We start from the raw sequence: 15999 nt of genomic DNA, 5'->3' as shown, positions 1-15999 counted from the left end.
TAATGCGTTTCGGTTCGAAGGGTGGGGTAGCCGTTGTAGCTATACTGAGACCTTAGAACTTATATCTCGAGGTGGGTGGCGCATTTACGTTGTAGATGTCTATGGGCTCCAGTAACTACTTAACATCAGGTGGGCTGTGAGCTCGTCCATCCATCTAAGCAATAAAAAAAAATGCAAATTTTATCAGAAAATATCTTTAGCGAAATTCAGGTATCAGTGAAATGTTTTCTGCTCTGCGACAGCTACCGCTTATCTATTTTATAAGCCTGAAATCGTACATAGTTGTCCAAAGAAATTGTCACATTTAAAAACAGTTGAAACTTCAGTTAGTCTGTGATAAAAATTATATTACCTTTTACGAGGTCGTCAATAAAAGTTTTATGTAATTTCTGATAACATTTTCATGTTATGTGACGTTGTCTTTATTCAATTTAGTATTGTTTTCTGAGAATAAACGCGAGGCAAATCGATTACCCATTCATGCGCAAAGAAAAACGTCAGTAACATCTTTACATAGTCGTGAAATGAAGATGATTAATTTGAGACAATAATCAACTAGGATGAAATTAAATATAGTGAGATGAGATGATATGGGATGAAATATAATCTCAGTAAAATAGTGGTAATTTACTGAGATTTTTTCAATGGACTTTTTGGAGGATCCCGAGAAGTTACGTCCAGCGGCTTTGTTTCATTTTCCCACATTTGTGAACCATCACAGATATTAAAAAGTTAAAAAACCACCGCTATTACACATTTAAACCTGAAGAAACACTAAATAGACAAAATAAAACAAATCACACAACCTCACTCCTCGCATTCCCGCCACGACACGCGCGGCAAACACGTGGTGCACAATGTACTATTAATGACGCAGAAGATTACGATGCCAAATTCGAATTCAGCATAATTCCAACATGGCGGATTGGGTTTTAACGAAATCCGCCATGTTTTGTTACGTCCCAAAATATCTTTTCATTCGATGACACAAATGCATATAGAAATACAAATAGATGGTCTTCTACTACCTTCAAACACTTCAACAATTAAAATTTCATATCAAATCGTCAAAACAATAGCATTAACTATATAGGTATTGAATTGTGGAATTCATATAAATTAATCTGATAAAACTGTCATAGGTAATCGTGCTATAATCTTGCTATCTTAGACGCGTTGTGTGGTAATAAAATATCGATAAAAAATATCAGCATATAATGTCTTATATAATGTGTTACAAAATTCATGTTTATTAATTGTTTTTTCATAAATTTCTTCACATTTTTTTTTATCATTTGTAAAGTGTCTGTTATTTTCAAAATCTACTTCCCAGCTATTCCAATTCGTATCTAGCGATGCACAAGTGTTCGAATCTCAGGCGGGTACCAATTTTTCTAATGAAATACGTACTTAGCAAATGTTCGCGATTGACTTCCACGGTGAAGGAATAACATCGTATAATAAAAATAAAAACCGCAAAATTATAATTTGCGTAATTACTGATGCTAGGACGTATAGTGAGTCCGTACGGGTAGGTACCACAACCCTGCCCATTTCTGCCGTGAAGCAGTAATGCGTTTCGGTTTGAAGGGCGGGGCAGTCGTTGTACTGTTACAAGTGAGGCTTTAGAACTCATGTCTCAAGGTGGGTGGCGGTATTACGTTGTAGATGTCAATGGGCTCCGGTAACCACTCAACACCAGGTGGGCCGTGAGCTGGTACACCGATCTAAGCAATAACACCAAAATATGTTGTATTAAAACTCTTGCCTATCTACAATAGCAAGCTTCGCTCGGAATGATACACAAAGAAATTTAAATCACTATCAAATTAACTTTTTTACATACATACATATAATCACGTAATTTCCGGTCGCCAGTGCGTTTGACATTGAATTGACATACGTGAATTTTCGACAATAATAACGCGCTCCCGTGAATGAAACTTGGTACTTACGATTTCATCACTTGTGTTGTTAGCGGAGATGAAGTAATTTCTTTGACATCGGCCCACACAATGCTGCCATATTGTTGTGTGAATCGTAATGGCGCGGGCATGCGACATTGCGCCGTAAAATCTCCGGTCATAGATTATACAAATAATTGCAAATGTTTCCAGGTCGAATTAAAAAAATACAAGGCTTTTTTTTTACTATTTATTTATGGCATAACGTTATTATAGTCATATTAGTTTGGAAGTTTCAAATACTTTAGAGTTTTCGTGGTCACGGACGACTTAAACAATAATTATTATGACAATAAAAGAAAATGGATGATTAAGCCGTATAATCAGCTTAAATCGTATCTACGAATCGTGAAAATACTAAAATTGTTAGTAATTACCGTTTTCTTTAGCCCTTTGACTGCCCTGTAGGTCACCTGTGCCCTACATGGCGCAGTGAAATAATTATGTCGATTTCGACTATGGGAAAGACCAATCCGAAGATACCGAGAATGAATCTATTTCTAAGAGACCTAAAAGACTACAGCATACATTAAAAAAAAAGATGTGTGGTGTCGTGGGACACCGGATAGGAACGAAGTGCCATATTATAAAAATATTAATTTTAAGTTCTATTCGAGGTATAAAGAAAATAATTATTCGGGTATACATTTTTTATTATGATTTTTTATTGATAAAAAAATTTAAATTGATGTCAGAGAAATTAAATAATTTGATTTAATTAAATAATTATTTGAAACAAATGTAATTATACTCAATAATCTCATAAATAGAAAAAACAAAAAATAAATAAATAATAATAATAATATATTTATTTCTAAATTTTGTATTATAATTATTAAAATAATAATAACCGTCATCACGTAGACTATACGATTAGACACTGTATAGCCATCATACTAAGACTATACATAAATAATAAAAATCTTACGTTACGGACGTTTTTTCCCGGTTAGGGTACCCCTCCGCATCGTCCCATAAGGAACTTCGTTCCAAAAGAAAGCAAAGAGTTAGGCAATCCAGGCGCCTTAGTAATAGAAATCGACATAATTACTTCAGTGCGCCGCGTAGGTCACCGGTGACCTACACGACAGTCAAAGGGTTAAAAAATCTATTTAGCACGCAGCTTTGGTGTACCTAAAAATATGTTGCATAAGAAATATCGACAGCTTTAAAAAAAGTAACGGATTTTTAGAATCCACACAGTTCTTGTACCACGCAATTTCACCTGTGTCCTTGCTTTAAATCCGCCGAACAAGATAAAGTAACTTTATGATGAAACAATATTATGATAAATGTAAACGTAAAATATGTACTTATAAATATTTCTTCTTGACAGAAGCATAGCTAGATAAAAAAATATCCAAAAATAACTTTTATAAGCGCTCTCTTGTGTAATTCCAATTTGTTTTTTGGGGTCTAATTTATTCCTATTATCTAATTTATTTCGCGTGAAACCCGTCACCTTGCCCTCGGGCCAGCTCAGAAGATTCCTGATTCGTCTGAGTGCTTTGAGTAACTCTGTACGACCCGCGCCGTCTACCGCTTTGAACTCTTAAGCCAAAGTCCGGCGATATTCTGACCCAAAGAAAACACTCCCAACATCTCATAATTTTCACCCAACAAATGCATGGTCTAATGTCTATGGAGCATCGTCGAATCAACACTTTGACGTTGCTTTGATTATAAACCGCTATGGTTTTACGACTTGTGGTACCAAATGAAGTTTAAAAAAGACCTTAATATGTTAACTGTGCCCCTAGTTCATGTCTGTAAGTAACGCAAGCACTAGTGATGGTCTATTAGTAGTATAGAGTATTCAGACGTCCCACCTCTTTCTCACGAAAAATGGGGCAGCCATAAACTTTTAAATACAATAAATCACATGTTAATACCCGAAAATCTAATATTATTTACATAACGATATACATTTACACATAACGGCCGTCTGGTGTAGTGGTAAGTGACATGGTCACTACACAAGGGGGTCGCGGGTTCGAATCCCGCCAAGGGAAGATATTTGTATGATAAATATAAATGTCTTTTCCAGGGTTATGGATGTATATTAAATATATGTATGTGTATAATAAAAATCTTACATTTATATCCGTTATCTGGTACCTGTAACACAAGTTCTTTACGAACTTAGCACGGGACCAGTTAACGTGGCGTGATTGTTAGTAAATATTTATTTATTTATTATTATTATTATTTATTTGAATAACTTTGTTTCCGTGAGATTATTTTATCAGTGAAAAAGAAATATGAAGATTCGTGCCGGTTTTAAATATTAATTCGTTCAAATAAATTAGCTCCGCGTATTTATTATGTGTTTGTTTTAACATGATTGTGAAAGAAGCAATTTTTTTTTATTTCAAATCAAACATGAACCAATCAAAATATGACTTTAATGCCTCTTAAGTATATTCAAAAGATTTTTTTATATTGTTTCACGTCAAGCCCAGTCACAGTATATGACATCACATGTCACGGTTTTGTATGTGCATGATAATTTTCAATGGCTTTTATTTTGTCGGTATTTTCTATTGCCTTATTGCCTTAGATTGTTAATTGAGAAGTGTTTTTACAGCGAACATCGCCACCATTGCTCTGGGTTTTGCTTTGGGATGGACTTCGCCGGTGAACTTGAAGCTCTTAGATCCTAACGACACACCCTTGTCGCGACCCGTCACCAACGACGAAATATCATGGATCGGATCCCTTCTCTCCGTCGGAGCTATGTTCGGTGAGGGTGCATTTATGGACATTAGAAACCGCCGATAATTTACTATGCTATGCTATGAAATCTGCAAGAGAAAGGACTACCGCAGATTTTGGAGAAGTTGTAGCATATCTAATTTCAAATTTCAAACCGATTTCCTATCTCATCAATTACTACCTCCATTACAGCGGTAGAAACAAAAGCTCCCTTCTGAAAGACTCTAGTACAAGTGTCTTGCGAATCCATATTATGTACCAGATAACATAGATCCCTTTTTCAGGACCATTCATCGGAGGTTTCCTGGCTTCAAAAATCGGTCGTCGATGGAGTATTCTTCTGTCATCTGTTCCACTCATAGTCGGTTTTGTTTTGGTGGTGGCCGTTCAAAATGTTGCAATGATTTACGCCGGCAGAGTGTTCTGGGGTCTGGCAGTCGGTATGCTGTATACGGTTTTGCCGATGTACTGCGCCGAGATCGCCACGGTATGTACCAGTTACCAGCAGCTTATCAAATAAAGTTGACATATTATTATGTATGTCACTTCCACCAAAAATATAATAGCAATGAATTCATTTCTCCACACACTCGATTGCTTCGTACGAGCAGCACACCCTGTGTTAGTAGCACACACTGTACACAATATCTGGCCGGTTTCCACTCGCCGGTTTAATTATTTGTTTACAAAAAGCTAACACCCAGTTCGCAGGATTTGAGCATCGGAATAATCGCAATACTAGGTATGCCTACATCGGACATTTTACCCATTAGGTCACAGGCATGGATGCGTCTTTTGAGGATGTTTTTAAGACAATTTGACTGGGTAACCTAGAATAACACCACATCCCATGGAGATAATAAAAGGTGTAACGAAAGGCTTAATGGAGTCACCAAAGATTGGGCAGCAGCGTTCTCTGAGCATTATACCAGTACTGCGATCGTCAATTGACATTCACTGATCGTAGCCCGCGCGGGTACCCACTATCCTGCCTATTTTGACTGCGAGGCAGCCCTGCAATCTGGTTTGAAGGGCAGGATATTTTTGGATATATATAATTGCAAATTCGACCTTATGTCAAATAAAATCAATGCTTTCGCAACACGCAAAAACCGATGATGATGTTTTTAGGACGACACGCGCGGTGCCCTGGGATCGTTCCTTCAGCTGTTCGTAGTGCTTGGCTTCCTGCTGGTGTACGGAGTGGGACCGTTCGTCCCCTATTTCACGCTGCAGTATGTCGGGATAGCTGTAGTCGCGGTCTTCTGCGTGCTGTTCTTCTTCATGCCTGAAACCCCGATGTATTATTTGAACCAAGGTAAGTTTCAACCGCTCAAAAGACATAAATCATATCAGCCAATTCGTAGAATTGTGACGAACGAAAAACATAAATATAACTGGTGGTAGGACCTCTTGTGAGTCCGCACGGGTAGGTACCACAACCCCGCCTATTTCTGCCGTGAAGCAGTAATGCTTTTCGGTTTGAAGGGTGGGGTAGCCGTTGTAACAATACTGAGACCTTAGAACTTATATCTCAAGGTGGGTGGCGCATTTACGTTGTAGATGTCTATGGGCTCCAGTGACCACTTAACACTAGGTGGGCTGTGAGCTCGTCTATCCATCTAAGCAATAAAAAATAAAAAATAAACTTCAGTTTTTGAGAGCTATATATGAATATAAATAAAACTAAATACATTCTGGTGGACATGCACGATTGTTAAGTAAAGTCTCCCTTGCGGATCTCACATGGCCACACACAAAAATTACAATGTAATGACAATATTAAACGCGTGGTTACTTATAAATAATAATAAAAAGTCCATACGATCGCAAATGTATATTACATTTGCAATCGTATGCATGCTTTTTAATGGGTTTTTTTCCTATTTTCTATTTATAAGTCCTATTTTCTTTAAGTTTCAAAATTCAGTGATACACACACATATAGACTTAATACAATAATCATATCCGTAATCATTTCTACTTCAACAAACTTTAAGGCTCGCCATAGACTGCACGACTCGCGCAGGAGACTTCAGACTGCTAGAGAAGATTCGGCGGGAAACTTAATGGGTTAAATATGGATCGTTCATCCTCCACGAACATCCACATCGGACAAAACTAGAAATAAAATCCTGGAGATTTTTTTTTCCTATCTATGCTGCTAGCCTTGAGAGGCTATTTCAGTTTCACCCTAACGTGTAGGTGAGCTCACGGGGCTCAAACCGGAGTGGTGCTAGCACTGGCCCTAGCTAGAGCAGTGCTTCGCAGAATCTACCACCGAATCGGAAACGCGACGCGACAGAAGATCCGGCGAGAAACTCAGTGGGCTGTGTCTGAAGGTCAATTCGCTTGTCGAGCCCTTCGTCGCAAGCTACGGGTTCCTGGAGAGATGTATAAACTACTCTCAGTTTAATTTAAAGCCAATTTAATTTAACTATCGCTCTGAACAACAAACATGTTACCTCATTGTTTCCGTATTGCAACCATTGTTGGAATGATTTAAACGCCACGGGAAAGTCGTTTGCGCTCTTTATGTATGGGCTAAGTAATTAGAAGTCATAATTTGTATTCATCGTTCAATTTTGTATCATTTGTTGAATGTATTCCATTGGCTTGTTGCCAATATTATGACATAAGCAATAGGGTCATAGGCAAACGATTGAAATGCAACCTATCTATTCAAGTTACCGCTAATGAGATATCATCTTAGCGGACTTGGCGCCATAAGGTGCATTTGAATCAATGTAACAGGGAAATATTAACACATAACGGTGGTTAACTTCAAACATGGGATTATTTTGGAACAAAAAGGACACTATTCTTCATTATATGATGATCCTTATACAGTCGTGCTCCTCTAAGAGTGACTATCTCCACCCAGGACTTTCATTCTCATGATATGCTTTGCTCGGAGACTGCTCGGAGAGCACCATAGACGGTAGATTCAAAAGTCGACGGATCTTTTTCTTTCCAATTTGGCATTATCCACCGTGAAGATTGTCTCAGTTTTTCCTGGCAATATGTCCGAATTCCTCTAACATACGCTTAGGACAGATTCTAGACCACAAGCACCGGTCACCATCCTGGTCGAACCGAGGCTCGACAAGCGAATTAACCCACAGACACAGCCCACTGAGGTTCTCGCCCGATCTTCTCAGTGGGTCGCGTTTCCGATTCGGTGGTAGATTCTGCGAAGCACTGCTCTTGCTAGAGCCAATGCTAGCACCACTCCGGTTTGAGCCCCGTGAGCTCACCTACACGTTAGGGCGAAGCTAATATAGCCTCTCAAAGCTATCAGCATAGGTAGGGAAAAAAAAGATGCTAGAAATCCTCGTTTTGGTTTGGAACTATGCGAGGATTGGTGCATTGTTCCGTAACACAGTCTTTGGGATACGCCGCATCTTCCTTCAGCACGATGTCTCGAAGGCATGAACTCGCTTGCGGTCTTCAGAACTTAGGATCCTAGTCTCAGCCCAAATTTCACTACGATGATATCGCACGATGAATTAAAAAATCTTCGGAAACATCTAAAGTGGCCATTTCCACAGAATCCTGGGAATGTAAATTTAAGATAGGAATTAAAATATAACTGTGCCTATTTTCCGATGCGAATAATCGGTAACTAAATTACCACATTTTATCAGATAGGTCGTAAGTTTCTTTTTAAATTGAGCAATACAGCAAAAAGTCACCAATAGATTTGTTTTGTTCGTGCAGACGACGTAGACTCGGCTGCTAAATGTCTGCAGATCATCAGAGGAAAATCTCGCGCTGGTGTGCAAGCTGAGCTAGACAAGATGGCCGCTGAAGTCAAAGCTGCAAACGAGAAAACTGCTAACGTAAGATTATGTACTCTAAGCTATCTATAATAATATATAAATCTACAGTGGCTTTTACGGATGTTCCGTTATAACTACTGAACCATGCATCCGATTGACTTGAAACTTGGTATCCATGTAGAAAATACATGTACTTAACGGATATTTATATGAGTGTCCTACCTACACCAGTTGCGGGGCCGTTAATGATGAGAATCTTTGTGGGAGTGAGCAATAATAATGTTAATTTTAAATGCCCAGAGAAGCGGACGGGTACAGCTAGTATACTTATAAAGTTGACAGGATATATAACAAAGCTTACGCATCTGATGACATTCTGGTAGACCCCGTGAATGGGTGCCACTGCTCTGCTTGTTTCTGATGCAAGTCTCTGGTCTTTGAAAAAGTTAGAGTAGTTTTAAAGAGAGTCCACCGTTTTGTAAAATGACACCACTACTTAGGAGCATATACCAGATTTTTTGCCAACACTTATATTGCAAGCTATTGCATCAAATACATCAAAATGGATACAGAATACTTTGAATTTTGTGTAATTAAAACCAGTTAAAACTTCAAAACTTCGATTTCATATCTCATAATGGATGACGGTGCTTATGTTCTCTGGGACCGGTAACCTATCACAGCGGATATACCTATTGTGGTTTGTCTATCCATGTACAGCAACATGACACTGTGATTACAATTGTCCAGTTATCGGACGTGTTCCGTGGCGCCAACTTCAAGGCGTTCTACATCTCGTGCGCCCTTGTGGCCGCCCAGCAGCTCTGCGGCATCAACGCAGTGCTGTTCTACATGGCGACCATCTTCGAAACGGCTGGGGCCAGTCTGGACTCCGCCATCGCGACAATCATTATCGGTGCCGTGCAGGTCTGTAAGATCGTTGATCACAATTTCATCTAATATGTTCTCTTTTTAATAGTAGGCAATATACGATGCTTTCGTCAATACATAAGTACCACAATCGTGTCTCCGAGACTCCGACCACATGTAATGGCATTCAAGTTGTGGGATCTATGGACTCCTGTAAACCTTCAATAATGGCCTTAAGGTATACCTAGTGATGTACCGCTATTTTGTAAAAGAGTAAATTGGGTTCCTTGCTGATTTCGCTCAGTGGTGAAACCGAAACTATGCTAAAGTCATAATTTTATTTACTTATTTCGAAAACAAATTGTACCATATAACCAAATGTTAGACATAGGTAGGTATAAGAAAAATCAAACCAGTTTCTACGTTAACAAAACAGATTGATAATGAACCGTTATTAAAAAATTAGATGTTCAGGATCGGAGTCGATTGGAAGGTAAAGCCAAATTGACCTTTAAAATGTTGGTAGACCTCAACAGCCTTCACGCCTGAACAAAAACATCTGCTTTACAAAGCACAGGTCCCATCCAATGCTCCCATTTATTGGCCCAAGTACCAGCTACTTCCATTTGACCTCATCAGAAGAGGGCGGTTCGGATTGTCGATAATCCCGTTCTCACAAAACGTTTGGTACCTCTGGGTCTACGGAGGGACTTTGACGAGCTCAACAGCTGGTGTTAAGTGGTTACTGGACCCCATAGACATCTGCAACGTAAATGCGCCACCCACCTTGAGATATAATATATTCTAAGGTCTCAGTATAGTTACAACGGTTGCCCCACCCTTCAAACCAAAACGCATTACTGCTTCACGGCAGAAATAGACGGGGTGGTGGTACCTACCCGCGCGGACTCAAATTTCCTATTTACCACCACACCTCGCGCCACCGGGGTAGTCTTCGTCTGTACTATCTAAAGCCGCCGCGTTTATCGGCAGTGCGCTTCCAGTGATCTTTTTATGGCCGTCTTAGCTCTCTGGTCATTTAAATACATTCTATCGAGAAATGTCACAGGTCGGTGCTTCAGCAGTCACGCCCCTGGTGGTGGACCGACTCGGCCGCAGGATGCTGCTCCTCATCTCCTGCACCGGAACAACTATTGGACTAGTAAGTATCGGACGCCTGTATTCTGTGTGAAACATGTCATGATAGTTCTCTACTAAAGGAGATCCGCCATTATGTAATCTGAATATATATACTAGTGACATATATCCTAAGAGAACTCAATTGAAAGAAAAGCTCTCCACCACTTGCCCCCGAAGACTTAGCACGATATATTGGCGTAGCCCAATGCTATAAACCTGTGTATATTTATCCTCAGGGACTCCTTGGCATGTACTTTATATTGGACACCAATGGCAACGCAGTAGTCGACAGCATGAGGTTCTTGCCTATCCTAGCCCTAGTGCTGTTCATCGTGACGTACTGCGTGGGTCTGGGTCCTCTGCCGTGGGCTATCATGGGAGAACTCTTCCCGATTGAGGTGAAGGCGTTGGCTTCTCCGATAGCCACTGCCTTCTGTTGGATGCTGTCCTTCTTGGTCACTAGGTGAGCTTCAAAAATAAATAAAGAATATATAAAGTATAAAGAGTAAAGAAGAAAAAGTGCGTTATCAGAGATGATTTCTCCGGCTCTGTTAGGAGCTCGCTTCCACGTTGCTTCTTGGAGGTTACGACATGTCTTTCCTACCTAACCCTTGGTATTCTCAGTGTCATTGTCAGTGTGATATGCTTTCTTTGCGCAGATATTTCAACCCGATAGCTGATGCAGTCGGTATGGGCGTGGCGTTCCTCATCTTCGGAGTTTGCTGTATAATAGCGTTCTTCTTCACATTCTTCATGGTGCCGGAGACGAAGGGCAAGAGCTTCCAGGAGATCCAGGAAATGCTGGCTGGGAAGTGAGTAGATCGTAAATACAACCTTAATGCGACTGCTCAAAGGGTCATAACCCCCAAGCAGTCATGCAGAACAGCCAATAGATCAATCTACATTAATCTATATTTATATTCGTATGAGCTTAAAAGCTCCGGAACTGCGGTCAATAAAAAAAAAACAATTTCTTAATTGAAACATGAAATTTAACAAATACACAAAGCCACGAATATCTTGTTAAACTTATCAAAATCAAATCAATCATAACAACAATAAGTAAAAAAACATTGGGAGATAACAACTCAAATCGATACGATATCGAATTGTCATTGTTAATGTACAACATATCGACGCTTGAAAGGCAAATGTGACTAAGCGACATTTTCTGCGCATCGAATATGGTTATTGCCTATCATTTATGTACAAAGCAGTTATTGTCGCTTAGTCACGTTTGCCTTTCAATCGTCGATATGTATTAAATTTGGTAACAGAGATGTAACATCATGATTGGAAACGATACACATCAAAACTACCGATAAACGTACAATTTTTTATCGGTAGTTTTGATCTCAAGTTAATACTTGAGATAGCTGATAAAATTATACTCCAGTATCGCTAACACTATCTAAATATATGTACTTTACGATTTGATAACAATTTAATCTTGTGGAAATATTTCGGGAGTATTTTTATCATAATTCCAACTAGTTTCTGCGCGATGCAAATAGAAAAAAACTTCAGAGGTGTCAAGGGACACCCGGATGGAACGAAGTTCCTTTCGATTAATTAGTGAAGGAATTGTAATTTATTTTTTAAGCTATAATAATAAATTACGGCATTATGAAGAAAAAAAACAATACTATGAACTAAATTACTATTGTTGAAACGCTATCTCGAGAAACTGTACTCATTACGCGGACCAATCGGATACGAGCAATGTCACGCGATAAGCGCCTACACGTTGATTGGTCAGAATGACGGATCTAAAAAGTGTCGTGACAACTTTTCGTAAGAATTTTTTCCGTCTAGCCCCCTTTCACAACGCGCGATAAGGAACTTCGTTCCAAAAAAAAACAAAAGAACGTGTGATTAATATTTCCGGAAAATTCTTCGTTTTCTTTTCCAAAAACTTCATACTTAATGATAATGCAGTTTAATTAAATCAAGCACTGCCAAATAAAATATTTGGGATATACAGCCGGCAGCCATTATACATACATGCCCGCTGGAATCTCGGAACGGAAACGCACGACATATAAACACGAAAGAGACAGACAAAGTCATATTTTGCGTAACGTTTTTAATTTGGTTACGTGACGATTTCTACCACAAGCGGCATTAAGGGACTTCGTTCTAAAAAATCGGCGCCTGTCGTATGATTCGAAGTGTGACATAGTAGCGAGGTCTTTGCCACTTCTGAATTCTTAGGATAAGGAGACCTGGTGATGAGTGGTTACCGTCGCTGCCTGCCGTTGCCTACCGCTGAATATTCTCCGCAAACCTCTTTTGAAGCAGGACATGTCATGGCGTTGATACAATGCGTCTTGAGCGATTTGTCCTTCGACGTACGTTGAAACCCAAGAATAAGCTCCCTTTGGGGTATTCCCAGAGAGCCACGACATGTCCCTCTTCAAACTAGACTTAATAATGTCAAGTAGCAGCGTGACACTTATATGACTATGACCTCTTTCAAATCGAGATAATAATAAATAAAATACAATAAGAAAATTCCTTTAAACCACGTTTTTTTTTGTTCCCAGAACTTCGCCATCGAAATCCGAGAAGATGTAAACCAGATGAAGTTTCTGAAACTTACTTATAATTTTGGAAGCGCAACTTTCTTAGCTCAATGTGTCTTAATCAATAATTAAGTTAGTATTTTAAATGATACTCTGATTTAGAGAAATACTAATTTTTTGTAGTGAAACTTCTTTAGGCGCGTTGAGGGTAAACTTTACCTCGCGACAGATTCGTTACGGCTAGAGAGAAAAGATACAATTTAAGAAGAGCGAGAGTGAGAAAATATACAAAGCGTCTCGCGAACCATTCGACCTTAGAGAGAGGGAGAAAGCAAGCTAGGTCTTTCTTTTATACAAATTCTGTTCGCGGGCGACGGCCACTAGATGGCTTGTTGTTAACTTTTCATTGTTCCTGTAGATGGCAACTAACTATCTTATATTTTATTTTTAAAGAAGTATTACAAAAAATATAAATTAAAATATATATAAATGATGAAGAGAGATGAGAATCGTTTCTCTTATACACAGCATTCCATATTATAAGAGAAATTTGATTTAAGGATGTAAAATAAAGAAAACCACAATACTACACACCGCAAAAGAAGTTTCACTTCTTTCACGTGCACCAAGTTGCACCCAAACCAATTTTTATTTATATTGTACTTTATTGAAATGTAGTTGTAATTTAAAAAAATGTCTTTCAGTTTTAGTCGTATTTAATTATCGAGTTTGTTTATTGAAGACTTTAATTTAGAGAAAAATAATAAATAATATTATATATTATAATATTTAAGGGCTTCATGCAGCGACTTTTCGTTTTAAACGGTTGCCGTTATTTCTTAGTGACAAAAATTTTTAGGACTTTGAAAATTTTAAAAAACAAATACAAAAATAAAAGAATTACATTCTATACATACATTTCAGTCTGTCAAAAAACAAAATGTCATAAGAAATAGCCCGCGAAAAAACCGTGGCATTCCCAGCTCATAAAATTCATTGTAAACAATCAAAAATAACATTAATTAATGTTTTTGATTGTTTAGAAAATCGTATTAATCGGTTTTCGTAATTGGCTGACTTATTTGATACCGGCTAGATAAATTGATAATTTTTATAAAACACGATGATATCTAGTCCTCCTTTTTCCACGCTCGGAACAAATAATAAGTCGGCTCGTGGAACTGAAGCTTATGTTTTATTTTTAGTCCGACAATAATACCTAATTTGATAAATATTTGAAAATTATAATAAAGGCGCCAAAATCGTGACTGACTGAAAAATGCACAGATGATATAAAAAATGAGCATATGCCTATCGTTTCACGCTGTGTAGATCTTGAATAAATCCTTGTATAAATGAGTTAATACATATTTATTGTCTGCACAATATAGTCAATAATGTCGATATTTATATTATAAAATTTAATAAGGGCCACCAGTGAAGCTGGCGTTTTAAAATATATTTTTCAAACATTATTTTACATAACGTAAGGCGAAAGGACATTTTAAAATGAAATTTTATTTCCCAAGGTAGGATTACAAGTGCAATATCATTTTAATTTTCGGAAATTATTTAGATTTATAATAATATTTAACATTTTCGATTTTTTACAAATAAGTTGTATAACATTCCTTCGTATATTTATTTAAAAAAAAAAGACACTTAAAAAAGCAAGAATCACACAAAGAGGTGCTTTTTGATAGTTTTTATCTAGAATATTAGATTTTTGAATTATTTTTTTTTAGTTATAAATTTAAATATAGACCAGTTATGTGTTCTAGTTTGAGGGTGAAGTATTCACGACCAAAGAGAATTTAGTAGCGGGTAGCGTCGGCTTTGCGTCTTTAGGGACTTTTCTTTACTGGTAGTAGGACCTCTTGTGAGTCCGCACGGGTAGGTACCAACCACCACACTGCCTATTTCTGCCGGTTTCGGTTTGAATGGCGGGGCAGCCGTTGTAACTATACTGAAATATTATAACTCATATCCCAAGGTGGGTGGCGGCATTTACGTTGTAGATATCTATGGGCTCCGATAACCACTAACACCAGGTGGGCTGCGATCTCGGCCACCCATCTAAGCAGTAAAAAAAAGGACCTACTATCTGGCGGTATAGCTCGCTCGGACTTAGTATTAAATCAAGAGTACTTCAAACCTCAAATGCGTGAGGTTTTTCATTAGTATGCGTTACACTTTGTAGCTTTTAGCTACAGAGAGCATCGGGCCGCATACATCCTTACAGCATACTTCCTTATAGTTGTGAGCTCAACTTTATAATAACATAGAAGTGTACATTTTACGAATGAAATTATGTGATTTTTATTTAATATAATAAATAATTCCTAACAACTGTAAGGCTAGTAATAAATATAAGTGTGTTTGAATGTTATTTATTTTGTAATATATTTTGTTGAAATAAACATTATTTTTCAATTACATCGCGTTTATATGTCTTACCTTTTAAATAGAATACTCTGCACCCAAATCTTAAATTTTACTGATGGTAGGACCTCTTGTGAGTCCGCAGGGGTGGATACCACCACCCTGCCTATTTCTGCCGTGATACAGTAATGCGTTTCGGTTTGAAGGGTGGGGCAGCCGTTGTAACTATACTGAGACCTTACAACTCATATCTCAAGGTGGGTGGCGGCATTTACGTTGTAGTTGTCTATGGGCTCCGGTAACCACTTAACAACAGATAGGCTGTGAGCTTCCACTCATCTATGCAATAAAAAAACCACCGTTTTTTTTGAAATTTATTTGTTTTTATTTGTAAAAGTGAAAGAAGACAGTCTATCTCCAAAACTGTTTTATTGATAACTAAACTAAACAGTAACTAATACAATAAAGTTAATAGATACATAACAAAAAGAAATCTGATGTCTGATAGAGGAAGAGGTAGACCTGAGATAAGATAGATGGTTTGCGTGAAAGACGATATGTGTAAGAGGGTAGTGAACGGAGAGATGGTGTATGATAGAGGAGTATGGAAGGAGAAAACAT

The 15999-nt window shown here is 38.1% G+C and overlaps 1 protein-coding gene across 1 annotated transcript in view; it reads left to right on the top strand.

The window, feature by feature from the left end:
- The window catches only part of LOC101736735 (facilitated trehalose transporter Tret1-like), a 42064-nt gene extending 26632 nt beyond the window's left edge, over window positions 1–15432 (top strand). The window contains exons 4-12 of the mRNA XM_004932970.5: window positions 4552–4707; window positions 4964–5166; window positions 5811–5997; window positions 8400–8521; window positions 9212–9388; window positions 10401–10493; window positions 10708–10934; window positions 11131–11283; window positions 13018–15432. Coding sequence (XP_004933027.3) covers window positions 4552–4707; window positions 4964–5166; window positions 5811–5997; window positions 8400–8521; window positions 9212–9388; window positions 10401–10493; window positions 10708–10934; window positions 11131–11283; window positions 13018–13048 — 1349 coding nt within the window. The 3' untranslated portion in view covers window positions 13049–15432. The remainder of the gene's footprint in view (window positions 1–4551; window positions 4708–4963; window positions 5167–5810; window positions 5998–8399; window positions 8522–9211; window positions 9389–10400; window positions 10494–10707; window positions 10935–11130; window positions 11284–13017) is intronic.
- Window positions 15433–15999: the final 567 nt, after the last annotated feature.

Source organism: Bombyx mori, chromosome 26 (assembly GCF_030269925.1).
Source record: "Bombyx mori chromosome 26, ASM3026992v2".
Lineage (NCBI taxonomy): Eukaryota > Metazoa > Arthropoda > Insecta > Lepidoptera > Bombycidae > Bombyx > Bombyx mori.
This window is presented reverse-complemented; position numbering and strand designations above follow the sequence as displayed.